Source organism: Herpailurus yagouaroundi, unplaced genomic scaffold (assembly GCF_014898765.1).
Source record: "Herpailurus yagouaroundi ecotype Mexico unplaced genomic scaffold, PumYag 159, whole genome shotgun sequence".
Classification (NCBI taxonomy): Eukaryota; Metazoa; Chordata; class Mammalia; order Carnivora; family Felidae; genus Herpailurus; species Herpailurus yagouaroundi.
In genome coordinates, this window is record NW_024412400.1 from 45,501,604 (window position 1) to 45,520,281 (window position 18,678).

Sequence of the window (18,678 nt, forward strand, 5' to 3'; positions counted from 1 at the left end):
ATGTATAAATCAATTTGGGAAGGATGTCATCTTTAAAATATTTAATCTTTCAATCCATAAGTATTAGGTCAAATTTATTACATGGATTGTTCAAATATTCTATTGTATTACTACTTTTTTTATCTAATAACCCTTGCAATTTTTGAGACAGATAGGCTAAAATATCCCATTATAATTATGGATTTAAAAGATTTCCTCTTGTGAAATTTTGCTTTACATATTTTGAGCCTATCTTAAACTGGGAAAAATATTTTGTAATGTTGTATCTTCCTGGTGGATTAAAACTTTTATCATTATGAAGTCATCTTTATCTCTAGTAATACTCTTTAATATTTTCATGATATATCATTTTTATTTATAATCTTCTTGTATCCTTATATTTTAGATGTGTCTCTTATAAACCATCTAGTTGGAATTTTTTCCCTAAAAAAAGAACTAATCTGACATTCTTTGTCTATTAACTGGAATGTTTAGTCTATTTACATATAATTACTAACATTCCTTGATATTTTCTGTATGTTCCCTGTTATGTTTTTTTCCTTTATGCAATTTTGTCTTTTGGAGGGGGGTAATTAAAATATATAATCCTATTTTCTGTTCTGTCTCTATGCATTTGGAACTTATACTCTCTGCTTCTGTTATTTTTTCTGGCTACTCTAGAAATTTCAGCAAGCAAACTTAATTTATCAAAGTCTGAAGTTAAGCTTTAATATTTGCCCTTCTCCCAAACCAAGGGCTTTATAGTACCATAATTACATTTAACCTATTTCCCATCATGTACTATTTTTAAATGTATTTTTATTCTTTTCTGTTTTTTGAAGTGCCACAAGCTATTATTATTGTTGTTTTATTAGCCAACTTTTAGTTTTATCCATAAAAACTATGTACCACTTTCTTTTCATCCTTCTTGAATCTCAGACCATCCAGTGACACAAAGTACATTCTTTAGAATTTCCTTTAATGAAGGGCTACTAGTGACAAATTATCTTTGACTTTACCAGACAGTGTTTTGGGGGGCCATATTTTCTTGAAAAATATGTTAGCTGGTTATGAACTTCTGGATTGACCACTATTTTCTTTAAGACATTCCACTGTCTTCTGACTTCCAGTGTTGCTGTTGGGAGGTTATCTGACAGTTTCTCTATTTTTTTTTTTTAATGTTTTATTATTTTTGAGACCGAGAGGGAGACAGAGTGTGAGCGGTGGGGCAAAGAGAGAGGGAGACACAGACTCTGAAGCAGGCTCCAGGCTCGGAGCTGTCAGCATAAAGCCTGACACAGGGCTCGAACCCATGAACCATGAGATCATGACTTGAGCCAAAGTGGGATGCTTAACCAACTGAGCCACGCAGGCAGCCCTCTAACTCTTTTCCTTTAAATATAAACAGAATTTCTTTTTCTGTGCTGCTTTTAAGGTTTTTTTTTTCCTTTGGTGTTCTCCAGTTTGTTCATGTTGAAATATTAACAATGATTTTGGGAAAGTGCTTGAGGTTTTGGTGATATTTCTCCCCTTCTTTTTTAGTTTTTAAGCGTTCCAAACATTTTTTAATGTACAACAATCACATTTTAAAATAAAAAGGCTTTAGCCAAAATAGACTACCATAAAACATGTAAAAACATTGTTTTAAAGTCTAGTAGAAGTTAAAAAGCCACATCTGTACCATTTCTTCTTGACAAAGAGTTAAATGTGTCATGTAGCCAACCTGTTACATTCATTATGACAGCTTTTACAACTTCAGGTAAAACTGATTTTAAAGAATAGCAAGTAAAAAAAAAAAAAGAGGCAAGATAATTACCTTTCCACATGCTATTCTAGCATCACAACAAACAATGGATATGTTTCTGTTTTCTAGTTGGAAATCAAGTAGTCTGTCCTCAAATAGCTCTTTTTCTGGAATATCCATGGAAAGTTGGTAAGAAATTGTTCTTAAGTGCTTTGACCCTAATGGGAAAAGAATCACATATTTGTTTTAAATTTTCCAAAACCTCTCTTCTAAAATGAAATTGCAAACCTTATTACAAATGTATTGATTCATCAGACTTCTTTTAATGGCAGAAAAATGAGGCTTTTCATTAAAGTGAGTGTGTTCTTTTGTTAAAAAATAAAGACATTCCCTTGTTAAGCAAAGAATGATGATTTTCATTCAGTGGAACTTTCTGGCCTTGTGTTTAGTAGGAAATACTTGAATATTAAGGAACTTTATACCAGGGATTTAGTTTAAACCAAAACAAATGTCTGTCTTTCCTAAGTATCTTTTTTTTTTTAATTTTTTTTTTTTGTTTTTAAGTTTATTTTGAGAGAGTGCATGGAAGGGGCAGAGAGAGAGAGAAAAAGAGAGAGAGAGAATCCCAAGCAGGCTCTGCACTGTCAGTTGGAGCCCGATGCAGGGCTCAAACTCACGAACCATGAGATCATGGCCTGAGCTGGAATCAAGAGTCAGCCACTTAACCTACTGAGCCACCCAGGCGCCCCTCTAAGTACTTTTCAATAGCTCTGAGTGGTAGAGGAGGAGCCTGTGCTCAGAAAGATTAAATACTTTGCCCCAAATCGGACAGCCTATAAGGAGAAAAGCCAGTACATAAATCAAGAACTTGATTCTAAAAATCAGTGCTCTTTCCATTTCACCCACACTATAGCCATACTGGTCCACGTATGAAGAAACAATTGTGATTTATTTTTGACGGATTTTTCCATATCCCAGCTTGAAAACAGAAGGGAATGTGTGCTTAATAAACCAAGAGACAATGAATTCAGTAAGCTATCTGTAAAGTGTTCTATAGACGTTGCTAATTTGTTTCAGTCAATAACAATAGTAAGCTGAAGACTAAAAACTTCAAAAGCCAGAAAGCTGACACACCAGCCTTTCTGAGCCATTTTAACTGCTACATTGACTGAAATGAACATTTTAAATATATTTTTTAAAATACCAGTTGTAGCTTTTGGTCAAACATCTGAGCTTTCTGATGTACAACTGACCCATAACACCAGCATTGAGGAACTCACCGTCTTCAGATAAATTAGTCTGTTCATTTGTCATTAGTGCAAATTGTCTGGCCATTTGTCGCTCCTGTTTTCTACAAAATTAAAAAATATGCTGTATAAATCCAAAATGTGTTTGAAGCTTAAAACAGAATTTTAGTACACATTTTAACTGTTTACATACTATCCATTATTATTTTTATCTATTATTACTTGTGAATCCAGGCATTTAATCCATACATATAAGTTTCTACTCTCTTCAGGCAACAAATTCAACAAATTTCTCCAATATGGGAATTCCAAATTGCCCTGAGAATTTGCAATTGGTAAATTTCTTTTTTTTATATATATATATTTTTTTAATGTTTGAGACAGAGAGAGACAGAACATGAACAGGGGAGGGTCAGAGAGAGAGGGAGACACAGAATCCGAAACAGGCTCCAGGCTCTGAGCTGTCAGCACAGAGCCCGACGCAGGGCTCAAACTCACGAACGGTGAGATCATGACCTGAGTCGAAGTCAGACGCTTAACTGACTAAGCCACCCAGGTGCCCCACAATTGGTAAATTTCTACTTTATTTTATTTTTATTTTAAAAAAATGTTTATTTATTTTCAGAGAGAGAGAAAGCACGAGCAGGGAAGGGGCAGAGAGAGGGAGGGAGGAAGAGAATCCTAAGCAGGCTCCATGCTCAGCACAGAGCCTGATGCAGGGCTTGATCCCACAACCGTGAGATCACGACCCCAGCCCAAATCAAGAGTCAGACACTTCGCTGACTGAGCCAACCAGGCACCCTGGTAAATTTCTACTTTGAATTGGTAAGTTTCCAGAGTTTCTGGGAGCTTCTGAATCTCAATAACATCTACCAGGAATTTTATTTTATTTTTATTTAACAAATTAAATTTTTTTCTTAATTTTAGAGAGAAAGCTCAAATTGGGGAAAGGGGCCGAAGGAAAGAGACAGAATCTCAAACAGGCTCCAGGCTCAGCTTGGAGCCCAGCGTGGGGCTCGATCCCATGACTCTAGGATCCTGGCTTCAGCTGAAATCAAGAGTTGATTGCTCAACCGAGTCACCCAGGCGCCCCCCACCAGGAATTTTTATAGGTTTGCTTTGGCCAATTTTTATTTCATTACTGAGAACACATCTTCAAAATTAAATATTTTGAAAAAACAAGGTTCATTTACAAAAAGCTTAAGCGGGCCTGAGTCTCAATATCAAAGGCTCAATGTTACCTCCGCAGGGCTTTTTCCTTTGCTTTGAGTCTATCAAGTTCACTGCCATGGGCTGCATGAGGGTCAATACAGATTAATTCAGCTTTAGAGCTTTGAATTTTTTGTTTTTCCTCATAGATGTAGTCAATCAGATTTTGAAAATAACTACAACAGGAGACCTGGAAAACAAAGAGGTCATGTTCATCTCATTAGTCCTAGAGGAAGATAATTACAGGGGGCAAAAATGGCTAATGAAATTTGGATAACAATCTATGGTAGCTTTTTCCTAGTAACAGCTTGATTGAGATAGAGTTCACATACCGTACAATTCATCCATTTCAAATGTACTAGTCAGTGGCTTTTAGTGTATTCACAGAGTTGTGCAAAACCATCACTGCAGCCAACTTTTAGAACACGAACTCTTATCTGTTAACCCTCCCCACCTCTCCCCTCAGCCTCTGGAAACCACTAAGCTAAATTCTGTCTGCATACATTTGCCTGTTCTGTTCAGCTCATATATGTGGAATCATACAATTGTGGTACTTTGTGATTGGCTTCTTTTGCTTAGCATAAAGTTTTCAGGGTTCTTCTATGTTGTAGCATGTATCAGCCCTTCATTTCTTTTTATGGTTAAATAATATTCCATTGTATGGATACATCACATTTATTTACCCGTTCATCAGTTGATGGATGTTTGGGTTGTTTTCACTTTTGGCTGTTAGGACTCATGCTGCTATGAACATTGTGTGTTAAGTTTTTGTGTAGGTATATGTTGTCAGTTCTTTTGAGTATATATCTAGAAGTGTAACTGCTGGGCTATAGGTAACTATGTCTCTAACTTTTGGGGGAATTGCCAGACAGTTTCTCAAAGTGGCTACACCGTATTACATTCCCCCTTTCCAGTATATGAGAGTACCAGTTTCTCTGCATCCTTGCCAACACTTGTTATTATCTGTCTTTTTAATTATAGCCATCCTAGTGGGTATGGAATGGTATCCCATTGTGATTATGATTTGCATTTCCCCAACAGCTAACATGTAACTCTTTTAAGACTTGCCGTGCGGGGGAGGAAACACTTCGTGTGTTTAAAAATAACACCATTTCCTCAGTGAACCTGCATTAGAACTCACATCTTCTATTGGTTTAGAGCTATCATCATCATAGTAAACATCCATATTGGAAAGAAATGATTTTAGATCGCCTCCACAAAATTCACACGTGGGCGATATCTCCTCCTCTTCTTCCTTCAGAGAGAGGAAAACAAGAATAAATGAGTGCCCACAAGAGGGCCCAGAGCCCCTGGGAGCAGTAGATGCTGCTGGGACTCTGGGCAGGGCCAGCAAAAGTCCAGAAGGAGAGCAGGGCTGGTGGGCTGTGTGCCAACCTGCCTGAGAACTCCTGCTGGAATCCCTGGGGGCCCCCTGAACTAGCTGGTGGGGAACTTTCAGGGGGCTAAGATCCTCTACCAGAAGGCACCAAGCTAGCAAGATCTGTGTATTCCAGTAATGAGACATTATTTCTACTCAAGGGCTGGTGAGGACTGAAGAGGCTGAGGCGGTGTATTGAGGGCCTCTGTCTGGCGCTGTTCACCAGAGCACAGCTGAGCCCATCAGGAGCTTGTGGATCCTTAGGATGTCTCCTCATCGCAAGAAGAAAGTTGCAGAAATGACTTTACTATTGACAGCCGAGTTCTTCGTGGGGGAGGGGCGCTATGGCGTGTAACTAGAGGCACGAGACAGAGGCTAACGCGTTAGCCCCAGCTTGGGGCTCTGGATTCTCCTGACTGTGCTGTGAAGGTAATTCAGAAGGGGTGGGGAAGACCCGGAGAAGCAACAGGACACAGGGGAGTTAGGGGCTCAAGGGTTGGTGCACTATGGCCATGTTTATGATCTGAGGTCACGACTGTGACTGCAGGGGTTCTTGGGCAAGCAAGCAGCCTTAGCACAGGCCTCCAGGAAAAACCCACATCATGTATGAGTCGCAGGTCATGAACACTACCAAGCCAGCTGTAATTTGCCATTCTCTGGGACTAGCAAAATGGCCACTGTGGGGCCAAAGGGTGGCGAGGGGGCCTGTGCAGCCAGGCATTCACCACCAGAGTGATGGCCCGTATCTTGAGGTTACCGAAACTACCCAATGGCAAGTACTGCACATCGCTGACAGCAGAACCCTTGGAGAGTAAAGCTCCACCATAGAGAGATGGCGGTGACACATGTAGTTTGTCACCTAAGTGACGGAGCAGGCAGAAAAAGAGTGTGGCGATTCCAGGCCATCCACAACCCTTCCATATGAGGGTCTTGCTAATGAGCTCCTCAGCCCATGGTCCCTTCACCCCTTCACCTGTGGGGGAAGCAAGGTGGAGATTCTTCCAAAGACCATGAGGGGGGCTGGAATCTGCTCCTGGAGAGTGTGTAGCTGGAGAGGAGAGCTGGCGAGCCAGCTACTGCCACGCCTGAACTACACTAGTGTCAAAGCCCCATCTAGGCGGACCTGAAGGATCTGCCCAAGATCCAGGAGAAGCCAGCCCTGCCTTGGTGCCAATGCAGGCACAACTCCCTGGAAGAAAGGCTACAAGGCTTTCCTCATGTTTAGGACCAGCTCCGGGTGTCAGCAGAAGAAAACTCGAGACACTTCCTTGACTACAAACTTCTGTGGTTCAGAAAGAGAAAGGAGCTAGGTTTGAATAAAAGAATTTCAGCCTGAAGAGTCTATAGGGTGGCCATAAAGTTTAGAAACATGGACAGATATAAAGAGCAAATATTGACTGATACTACATGACATTTAGTGTGCAACTCCTTGTGAGACTTGCATAGTTTAATGTGCTGCACAAAGCGGCAATGCGCAGCACGTTATTGTGTCCACACAGCGTTCCCATCGACCCTGCGTACACATCTGTGGGGCGCAGCCTCACACAATTGATGGCTCTTACTTCCAGTGGATAAGCCTGCACCATTAGCAGACCCCAGAATAAATAAGGGGGTCCCAATCTGGGGAGCATGCTGTTCTCTCCACATGGCCAGGTCACCCGAGTTTGCAAATAATCATACCACCATTCGGTCCCCCACTGCTCTGGTGTGTTGAATTTTGTCCCCTGAAGAGATAGGTTGAAGTTGTAACTAATTTACATAATCTACACAATTTACATAATCTAATTTAAGTGGTGTGCCTGGAGAAGAGGGACATTTGGAAACAGATGCAGAGAACACCAGGACAACTGAGGCAGAGATCGGAATGGAGAAGCCACAAGCCAAGGAAAGCCAAGGGTTGATGGCCACACCGGAACTAGGAAGAGGCAAGGAGGGATGTTCCCCTACAGGCTGGACTCGCTGACATACTGATTTTGAACCTCTAGCCGTCAGAACGACGAGACAACAAGTTGCTACGGTTCTAAGCCACCCAGTTTGCGGTATTTGGATACAGCAGCCCCAGGGAACAAACACAGCCACCCTAAGTGCTATTCCAAATAAATGAGCTCTTCGTGTATTTTTTAAAAAGCATGTTCACTGTCTTGTGTGCAAATCATCATGTGGCTTATGACATCATTTGTTAATAAAAGACATTTTCAAATTTAAAAATAATATGAATTAAAATCACCTTGAAGTTAATGCCTATATTGGAACTCTCTTGTTTGAATTTCAGAATGGATGGTGGCCCAATGCTAGGCAGTGTTTTCAGAGCTGGCTCAAACAGTGTTATGAAGTCTTCTTTAAACTACATTTTTAAAAAGAGAGAATCGACGTTTGAATAAGTGGTATTTACAATGAACCCTGTGTACTATTGGACTGATAACCATTTCTTACCTCCAACTCACATAAAACATTCAGTTTTCGCTCTTCTGGATTAATTACCCATTTTTCTGCAGAGAAAAGCATCGATTTAGAAAGCAAGTTTAAAACCTTAGTACAGTGTGTTCCATTTTCTCCTAACCCACTACCCCATGTCAAACTCTCTCACACACACACACACACACACACACACACACACACACACACACACATACACACAGTTTAAATGCCCTGAAACCTTTTCACCACCTTCTTGAGCATATTCTTAGGGGAGGGCTTTTCTAGAGGGGGTGTGCACTGTCTGAGTTAAGGCTGGTTTGCCTTTGCCGGCAAAGGGAAGGACTCTATCTATTTACCTCTTAACTTAGAAGCCAGATTTTCATGTTCAGTTTCCTTAATTATAGAGGGTGCTTTCTTCCCTGTAAAATGAGCATACACTTGTCATCAATCCTGACAAAGTAGAAAAGAAGTTTAATACAAAAGAAAATATGCCTTTTGGAAAAGTAAGTACCCTTATTTGTGTTTGTTTGACCTTTTACTTTTTTGCCCTTTCCAAATAATATTTTATCAACAATAAGGAACAGAGGGAAGGCACCACTGATCTATCACATCGAAAAAGGTTTCCCTGTTCCTTTCTAGTCCTAACATACTACAGAGATGCATACTTCACTTGACTATAAAAATTGGTGCAGACTCTTATGTTTTCTGCTTTTTTTTTTTCCAGCTTATTTATTTTGAGAGAGAGTGTGTGTGTGCGAGTACAAGTTGGGGAGGGGCAGAGGGCAAGAGAGAAAGAATCCCAAGCAGCCTCCACACTGGCAGCACAGAGCCTGATGTGGGGCTGGATATCACGAACTGTGAGATCATGACCTGAGCCGAAATCGAGAGTCGGATGCTTAACCGACTGAGCCGTTCCATTTTCTGGTTTTTAAAAGTAGTATGTTGTCTACCTTCTACCTGTTACTTTGTAAAAGATTTTTCAGGTAGAAGGGTGCTAGAGGTTCTAATTCAAGACCGTTAACTCAACCAGGAGGATTATTCCCTCCACAGATTCCAGGGCAGTATTAGAAATGGGGAGGGCGGACATCAGCAACTTGGAATAACCGTCTAGGAGATTTAAGCTGATAGAATTGGAATGATGAAAACCAGTGAGATCAACCTACAGTGGGGGCAGGGGTAAAGGGGGGGGGAGCTGGCCCACTTCCTCCCAGAGCCATGGGCGGCAAGGACTGCTACTGGAGAAAGAGGTGGGCTTCAGAAAGTGATGTGCTTTCCTATGTGGAGTACCTGAAAAAATTTTGAATATGTTTTAGGCATGTTGTCCAACAGAAATGCCAGTATAGGTATGAAAAAATTAACGCACACAGATGTTTATTAAGGCATTATTTGTTATAGGGACGAGCTCAAAACATCAAACCACACCAACTCTGAAATACCTAGCAATCCGTTTTATTACATAAGCCATAATAACTGTATATAAGGGAATATTATGCAGTTGCTTCATTGAATGAGATCAATCTTTCCTGACATGGAAAGATATCCATGATACACTGCTAAGTAAAAGAATTAGAGAAGAGATAAAGTTGCCGTTACAGGAAATATAATTGTTTCCTAGACTTTCAACTTAGAAACTATTAGAATAAGAAATTTCAGCAAGGGGGTCTGATACAAGATTAATATATAGAAATCAATAATTTCCTTCTTGTTGACAATAATCAATTAGTAAATATAACAGGAAAAAAGTTTCCAATTGTTACATCAATACAAGACTATAAACTAGTAAGAGCTGCACGAGTCCTATATGCGGGGGGGGGGGGGGGGGCCATAAAAAAAGGTCTGAAAGAAATGGAGAGGTACACTAGGTTCCTGCTGTTAAAGTAATCAAGTGGCCATCAGATGAGGTGGCCCTAATGCCTTCGTGTGTAGCCTAGGAAAGCAAACTGAAACCTGAGCCAGAGTCAATTTCTGTAAATGCCTCAAGGTTAGGAACAGCCAACCACAAACAGCCAACCAGGCTTTCCCAAGTAATACAACCCCTTAAGCCATAGCCAATCAAAAAATTTCCTCGTTTTGCTCTGGTGTCTTCTCTGTAAAAATCTCCTTACTGTTGTCCGGGAAGCCCTCCCACCTATTTCCAGTTTGGCATTGCTTCATTCCATTCATGTTTGCTCAAATTTAGAAATCTGAAAATACCTCAGTTTGTCTTTTAACACTGTGAAGCAAGGGCAACAAATCAACTTGTCAAATTCCATTGAAACATCCCATCAGAATTACACTGTGTAGATTAATTTGGGAATTATTAGCATCTTCCTAATATTTGGTCCCTTTTTATGTTCGATTTTGTCACTCTACTGTGCAAATCCTCAGGGATCTTTCTACCCGTTGAAAAAGATTTGGTCTTCGGTTAGTCCTTTGAACTTATCCCCCCTCAGTTCTCCTCCTGATGACTTTGCCGCAACCACACCAACTGCCTCCTTGTTCTAGGGGGAGGCACCTGCTAGTCCGTGTGCCTGGAATAATCTTTCCCTAAGATCATCCTGGCTCACTGTCTCATGTCCTTGAGGTCTTTGCTCAAATATTTTAGCTTCTCAGTAAAGATTTCCCTGAGCACCCTGTGTAAACTTACCCCTCCCACCCAACATTTTCCATCCTTTCCTCTGCTTTTCCTCCTTAGCACTTAATGTATTATATGTAATATATATAATGTATATATAATACATATATTATCACCTAATTGTATATTATATATATTTCCTTATTTTTTATGATCTCTCTCACCATCACCTCCACCCTCCACACTTTCATGCCAGATCACGAGGACCGGCGTTTTCGTTTTTTTGTTTTTGTTTTTGTTTTCATTGCCATTTCCCTAGAACAGGGTTTGGACTACGATGGGTGCTTGGCATATGATAGGTGCTCAATAAACATCTGATGAATAAGTGACATAAAACAAATACGAAACTTACCAGGAAAGTCTATTCATAAATCCTTATACTGGGATAAATTAAAATTTTAATTTTTGTATTATCTATCTCTTGATGGTTGACATTTAGACTACAGCGTGCATGTTACTGCTTTGATAAAAAATGAAGATATGCATCAAAATAAAATGGCAGATTTTTTTTTTATGAGAACATAAACATTAGCATTTATTACAGACGAAATGCCGAAGGGTTTCGATACTTAATCTCATTTTGCTTTTCATAAAAATTCTGTGACAGAAGTATTACTATTATTACTGACAGGGGAAGAGCCTGGGACTCCATGAGGCCCTCATCTCCGTGTCAGTTTGTGTTGGGCTGGGATTCAAACCTGGCTCTCCCCCAGTGCCTGCAGCCATGCTCTTGCCGATGCGCAATCCCATCTCTGAGCAAAAGCTAAGAAATCAAACTACTCACTTGGCTGCCTTTTGCCAGAAAATTTTTGAAGCCAGCTTTCTTCTGTTTGTACTGACGTTGGAATTCCTGGATACAAACTGTGATACATAGTCCTGAAGTTGAGACAAAAGTCTTAATTGTGAGTGTGCCTACATAATTGTTAGCCATTCTTCCAAATATAGCACATTTAACCATCAAGTAACACACGTAGGTAGAAGATCCGGCTTTCTATTTTCTTTGAAATATTTTCCTCCATTCTTGCCTCTCAGTAAAGTCAGGCACAGTGTGTTTGCATTATAGGGAAAGTACTCCTTTCTAAGTCCCGGAGTCTCCCGATACCATATTTTTCCCTCCAGGGAGTAAATTACAACCACTATGTCCATGCATGTGTGTTGATGGTGGTGGTGATGGTGTGTGTGTTTAAACATTTACTTGAATTTAAATGAGACATATTATTCATTTTATTTTTATGTATTTTTAAGTTTTATTTATGTAAGTAATCCCTACGCCCAAAATGGGGCTCGAGCTCACAACCTCGAGTTCAAGAGCCCTATGTGCCTTCGACTAAACCAGCCAGGCGACCCAATTAAGTAGCCTAAAAATAACCCAAACTTTTTTTTTTTAAGAGTTGAAGTGAAATGCGCTGTAATCAGACAATTTGTATTATGTATTCTTTCTGCAAGTAGTTCAGTTACTTGAGTTGTCATTGACATGATAGGAAGGCAGAAATGTATTGATTTTTACTAGTTACAATGACTGTTACTGGTAACAAGTAATAATAACTAGTGCTTCAAGTTCCTTTGCCTTTTTTGAATTTCAATTATTTTGCACGATTAGCAAATTGTGATGATTTGCTGGATCTTCTAAAATTATCACATTTTTTCAAATGATTGAATCAATTTTAGGGTTGTCACTTTTTCACCTTTCTTAGTTCTTTCTCCACCTTCCTTTTTTGGTGCTTTGTTCCTTGGCACATTGCATTGGTGGGGTGCTTTAGTTCCAAAATGACTCTGTCTTGTAATAAGCGAAGAACGACTCAGCCAAAACCACGGGTGCAAGTCTCTGGGGGAGTCCTGTTTGTCTAACTTCCCAAACAAGCTACAGGGACCGAGGGTAAAAAAGAATATTAAGGAGCGATCCCTAGACAACACTGAACGTTTGGCCTTTTTTCCAGTTCAGTGGTTAACAAAATCAGACCTACATGGCTCCTCTAGGTCTCTCTGCCTTCCTTAAACCGACACCAAAGATTGTTTCTGAAATTCTGCGGAAGGATGGCAGATGACGAGATGACGGAGGCTAACAAAATGAACATTTCCTGAGAACTGACTGTGTAGTGGTACATTCGTAGTAGTTGCTTTCTTCACATGATTTCATTGATATTAACAAAGACTAATCAAGGCATGTATCGATCTTCCCTCCCCTACAGGCAAGGAAACTGAGACTCTAGGGAACCCCTGAAAAACGGTATTGTGCCAGATGCAAATGGGGCCTGGGCCTGTTTGGCTTCAAAACCTGTTGGGGCGCCTGGGTGGCGCAGTCGGTTAAGCGTCCGACTTCAGCCAGGTCACGATCTCACGGTCCGTGAGTTCGAGCCCCGTGTCAGGCTCTGGGCTGATGGCTCGGAGCCTGGAGCCTGTTTCCGATTCTGTGTCTCCCTCTCTCTCTGCCCCTCCCCCGTTCATGCTCTGTCTCTGTCTGTCCCATAAATAAATAAAAACGTTGAAAAAAAAAACAAAACAAAACAAAACAAAAAACCTGTATTTCTCCGTATTTACCTGCCATGTATAGTTGGCCCCATTTTCAACCAGAATAGTAATTGGGCACTAAAACATAGAAGGTGAGCCAATATTGATTGATTTTTATGACATTTAAGGATAGATTTCCTTCAAAACACAATCTCACCAAATTCACCAGAGAATGCTTTGAAATATAAAAGAAGCATCTTAGGAAGATTTATGAGGAGAAATTAAGAAATTGATCAAGTAAAGAGAGGCCCCCATATTAATAGGAAGTCCAGGTCAAGATGGCAGTTGAGCACCCAATTCTCCTTCCCTTCCTTTCCCAGATCTTACTGAAATAACAAACACAAACAAACAAACAAATAAATAGCCCTGGAAAATAAGAAAGGTGTCATTGGTAGACAAGTAATATTGAAGTCCCAAAAGAATGAAAATAAATGGCTTTAGTTTGATGGAAAACCAGGGTGGAGAACACCGCAGCTCAAAGCAAGAGAAGTAAGTAAAATTCTTCTGGGAAGTCCCTAGCTCAGACTCAACCAAATGCAGAGAGGAGGGGACTGGAGACTGCAATCAGAGGAGTTCAGGGAGTCACCTCAGAGCAGCTGGCCAGGCAGCTGTTCTTTTTATTTCTAGATAAAGCCCCCCCAAGCTGCTTCCTACAAAGAGTGGGCAGCCTATCTCAGGAGGTTGTAGGTGTGAAAGAGAAGCAGAGCATAGTATGAGGTTACACAGAAGCTGCCCAATAGGCCTGGATGAGAAAGGAGGAGGGGACATCCTGCCCAGAAGTGAAATGCGTGAAGAACTCCAACCACACAGTGAAGTGTCCTTATCCAAACTCCAGTAATAGTAGGGTATGCAGCTTGCCTGCCTCCTACCAACGCTCCACAAGCTGCCGCCTCTGACATCCCCCATCCACCCACGTAGGACACAGTCAGCCTTCCAGATACACCCTGTTAAGAGCTACTCAGCTGCAGAAGGACTCCATTCTGGTTACCTACCGGCCACTCATTTATAAATACAAATTGATAATGAAGGATTGCCAGTTACTTAAGGGCAATCAATAGCATAAAAGAGAAAGTCCAAGATAAACAGAATTAATCCTGAAAAAAGAACTTCAAAGAACAACAACAAAAAAGAACCTTAGTATAAAAGTGCCCTTAAAAGAGATTTAAAAATAACTATTTGAACAGAAAGAATCAGAGAATGAGAACGGGTTCTTGGAAATTACAAATATGAATACGAAAATAAAAACTTTTGTACAAAGGCTGCATGTTACCATAAATACAAAAAATCTTGATATCCAAGAGGGCCAATAGCCATCTAGTAGGAGTTCTAAAGAAGACACATGAAGGGGAGGAAATAAACATCAGAAGTGTTTCAGAATCAGACTGATCAGCAATACCGGATACTAGAAGGCAAAAAAGCAATGTCGTCAGAGCTCTGAGGAAAATGGTTTTAAATGTATTCTTTAATGCCAGGTTATGTTATTAATTAAGTATGATGGTAAAAATGAAGAAATCTCCAGACAGGCAGGAACTCAGGAATCTGACTACCCATGAGATCTACATGAAATAATTACCTGTGGAGTTTCTCCAGCAAAGAGAAAAGGAATAAAAGAAAGAAAGCAATATGGGAATCAGGAAAGCGTGGCCATTTAACCCCAATCAGGAAAGCTGAAGACAATTAAAAACTGAGAGTTGAAAAGTTCTCCTTTTAGGAGTCAAGTTTTATGGACATAGGAATCTGGGGTTTTGTGCAGAATCCAATCACATTATTGGCTTCTTAGCATGAAATTGTGAGTATTGTTGATTGGTTTTCAATTTTCAGAATTAACCTGTATTGAGTTAATTATGATTATAAAACATAATACAAATACAATAAAACTTGGCAAAGTAATATGACTTTATATGAATATACATTATTCATATATTTATAAAATATATAATTTGCTGTTAACTGGGAGAAGAAAGGGTGAGAGGAAAGATAGAAGTAGAAGGGCATTGGCTCAATCTGTAGAGCATGCAACTCTTGATCTTGGGGTTGTGAGTTCGAGCCCTGTGTTGGGTGTAGAGATTACTTAAAAATAAAATCTTTAAAATAAACATAAAATTAGAAACAAAATAAGCTGTTAACAATATGTTAACCCTGGTGGGTGGGAGTGTGGGGGTGAAGAAGGGCATGGAATTTTTTTTTTATTTTACACCTTTGTATACTTTAATATTTTAACCATGTACATATATTATTTTTAAGTTGAATTAAAAGGATAAATAAAAACATAAGAGCGGGACCGAACAATCCTGTTTATGCTTAGGACTTTAAAAGTTGCTTGTAAAAGCAAAGCTTAAGTGAACAGTAATTCAAGATCATGGACTCAGCTTTATAAAGATTTATAAAGATGTTCCAAAAGGTATTTCTCTGGTGTCTTCCTGTGCTTGGCGGCTAATAGCAATAACAACAAGAAAAAGAGAGAGGAAAAAAATAAGACCATAATTTCCACTTTCCTTCACAGGAGGTGTGTCTAATCAGGGTCTCATTTCGCCAATAGAGACCTATGTCCTAAACGTTCAGAGCACTTGCTATTGTATAGTGTTATTATTTCATGTTATATCAAGTGGGCATGCCTTCTCTGTAGGTAGATAATAAGCTGCAGATGGGCAGGGACTGTGTCTCTATCCCCAAAGTGTCTAACAGTAATAGATTTTTAAAAATCCTTTTTTAATAAATTGGTTGTAAGTGCCCTGTATTATTTTTACTCTACTTCCAGACATATTTATCCACGAGGTAAAAGTAAACATCATCAGCTTCAAAAAATTATATGAAAACAAAACATTTTCTTACCTATCTAAATCCGCTTCAGACATGTCTTTCCTAAATGTCTGGAATATCTTAGGAAAACCTGTTGAATGAAACGTTGAAAAATTTAGCCACTCCTTCTAAATCGGTGGTTCTCAAAAGGACAACTTCTGCCCCCCAGGAGACATTTGGCAACTCTGAAGGCATTTTTTTTTTCTTATCTTTTTAATGGTTATTTATTTTCGAGAGAGCGAGCGTGAGCGGGGACGGGGGTGGGGTGGGGGGGACAGAAGATTGGAAGTGGGTTCTGCGCTGATAGCAAAGAGCCCTATGCGGGGCTTGAACTGAACTGAGTCGAATTCAGATCATGACCTAAGGTCATGACCTGAGCCAAATTCAGACACTTAACCAACTGAGGTGCCCAGGCGCCCCTGAAGACATTTTTGATTGTCCCAGATCAGAGTGGGAGCTCACGGCACAGCCAGGGCTAGAGGCCAGGGATGCTGGTAAACATCCTATAATGCCAGGGACACCCCCTCCCACCATCTTCTACTCAACAAAGATGGTCCTGATGGAAATGTCAACACTCAAAATAAGTGCTGTCTTTCTTTTTAAGGAAGTGACTGAAGTGGTTTTAGCATAGGAACCTAAACACAATTGTTTTTTTTTTTTTTTTTTTTTTTTTTTTTTTTTTTTTTTTTTTTTTACGGGACTGTCTTGGTAGCACAACACCCTGAAGGGACAGCTCTTCCAGGAGCGGCATGTTCTGTGTGTGTTTCCGAGAAAGAGAGAAAGAGGGACTGGGAAGGGGAGACAGGAACAGAGGGGGAGACGCAGGGAGAGGGAGGTGCGAGAGAGGCCTAGACAGAGGGGAGGGGGTGGGGAGAGAGAGACGGAGGGAGGGAACAGCATCATGACCTGAATGCACATAGACGTATTGCAAATGCACTCGGTGAAGCACTACCCAAATTTCCAGTCTCACCAAGCGTTACACCGATGTCCTAAATCGTGAGCCAACAGAACGCTCAGCCAAGATTTCAGTGCCTTTGAATAAAGGGACCAAGATAGACTAGGTTGTGTGTGGGGTGGTGCATGTGTTTAGAAACCAGACACTCAGGTAGACCAAGACTTTGGAGTGGCGGGACCAGCGGTCCGAGGGCCAGGGAAGCCTTAGAGGAAGGGGCGGGCAGGGGATGTACTTTTCTGGGAGGAGACGCTCCCGGTCTCCTGTGAGCTCAAGTGTGAGCTCAAGATCGGTGTCTCGCTCCACAGCGTCCCGCTGAGCGTGGGGGTCGGGCTCAGGCTGGGGCTGGTGATGCTGGTTAATCGGGGAAGGAAGGCCTTTGAGTTTTCGTCACTGCTGTCATCGATGTCCATCATCTTCCAGAAGTACTCTTCGTTGAACGTCCCTTGGACCTCCAGCGTCTTCTCCTCCGCGTCCCCTGTCTTCCCCTCCACTGCTTCCCCCTCCTTCTCCTCCACTAACAACTCCTCTTCCTCCTCCTCCTCCTCCTCCTCCTCTTCTTCCTCCGGGACCTCCTCCTTCTCCGGCTTTCTGGAGCCGCGACGCGGGTGCGGGCTGGCCATGGCTGGGGGGAAGCAGGGTCGCCGCTAGCGCAGTGGCAGGTGCCGCCGCCAGTCCCAGTCAGGTGTCGAGCTCCCTACGGTGGGCGCGCCTCCCGTCTCCCGGGGCAACGGCCAGCGGCGCGCCGCCAAACCTCTGGGATTTAAAGCGGCGGCACAGAACCCGAGGGGTGGGGACAGGGGCGTCGGGGCAGAGAGCGGCTAAGGAGCCAGGACCTCTGCAAGCTTCTTTCTCACCTCCTTTCCGGGGTCACGGAGACCCCTCACAGCATGTGGCGAACTGATCTCCTTTTCCTCCTCCCTCCTTTGGAGCGTTGTTTCTTTGGGGTAGGGGTAGAGGCTACCAGAGATGGACGCTGTTAGGCCAGTTGGTATTGCTGACGCTGGACTTTGGTTTTCCAGTAGACACATGCTTATTCAAACTTAACGATAAAACTTTATAATAAGACCAGGCACGGGTGGGAGTTTGCTGATTTGATTTTTTAAGACATTGCCTTCATTATTTATCTTGATTAATGAGATTTTTGATGCCGTTTAAATTCTGTGCCCGAGATGGGTGTCTCCCTCTAGACCCAGTCGTGCTTGTTGCAAGGCCTGAGACATCTGGCTACCTAGGTAACACCTGTGTCTTTCTGGGTCTTTGTTTCCAGTTCACTGTATTTTTGTTAAAATATTTGTACACACACAAAGAGGAACACAGTATAATGTATAATGGACATCTGTTTACTTACCACCCAGGCTGGAATGTACATGTTCATTGCAGAGTTCAGCTTCCTTTCAAAGGCCTTTCAAGACTGAGAAATGTTCCTGGCGGGAGGGATTGTGTTGCTGCTGTTTGACTTCACCTCTAAGGTAAAGAAAGCAAAGATTTTCTGTGGCTGAAGATATCTGGGTGTTGTAAAAAGGGCCTGGACTGATTCTTAGGTTAAGTGAACAGTATGAGGCCTAGAAGTCTCCTTGTATGAGCTCTTGAGTCACCTGACGTCTTTTCAGCTTCGCTTTCCCTCTGTGTAAATTGGGACTAGTACAACTTTGCCCCTAACTTGCTTGTGGGTATCCGCGAATGTGAAATGACAGCCTACAACTGTTAGTGCGTTTCAGCCAAATACCACCAGGAACACACAGGTGGTTAAATAAGTTATCCCCTATTACGGCAAGGTGTCTTAGTAAGAAAATGGTAGAAAGAACCTCCAGGGTCTAGGCTTTGGTT

The 18,678-nt window shown here is 41.3% G+C and overlaps 1 protein-coding gene across 2 annotated transcripts in view; it reads right to left on the reverse strand.

Moving 5' to 3' along the window:
- ERICH6 (glutamate rich 6) overlaps window positions 1-17,355 on the reverse strand; it is a 33,319-nt gene extending 15,964 nt beyond the window's left edge. Inside the window, exons 1-10 of one of the 2 annotated variants that reach the window (XM_040480482.1) lie at window positions 17,084-17,332; window positions 15,930-15,987; window positions 11,374-11,465; window positions 8,332-8,394; window positions 7,991-8,046; window positions 7,785-7,901; window positions 5,321-5,434; window positions 4,212-4,369; window positions 3,004-3,074; window positions 1,796-1,941 (exon numbers count right to left, since the gene is read on the reverse strand). In XM_040480482.1, coding sequence (XP_040336416.1) covers window positions 1,796-1,941; window positions 3,004-3,074; window positions 4,212-4,369; window positions 5,321-5,434; window positions 7,785-7,901; window positions 7,991-8,046; window positions 8,332-8,394; window positions 11,374-11,465; window positions 15,930-15,987; window positions 17,084-17,264 — 1,056 coding nt within the window. In that variant the 5' untranslated portion in view covers window positions 17,265-17,332. Of the gene's footprint in view, window positions 1-1,795; window positions 1,942-3,003; window positions 3,075-4,211; window positions 4,370-5,320; window positions 5,435-7,784; window positions 7,902-7,990; window positions 8,047-8,331; window positions 8,395-11,373; window positions 11,466-15,929; window positions 15,988-17,083 lie in introns of both variants that reach the window. The other variant, XM_040480483.1, reaches the window with a different exon arrangement.
- Window positions 17,356-18,678: the final 1,323 nt, after the last annotated feature.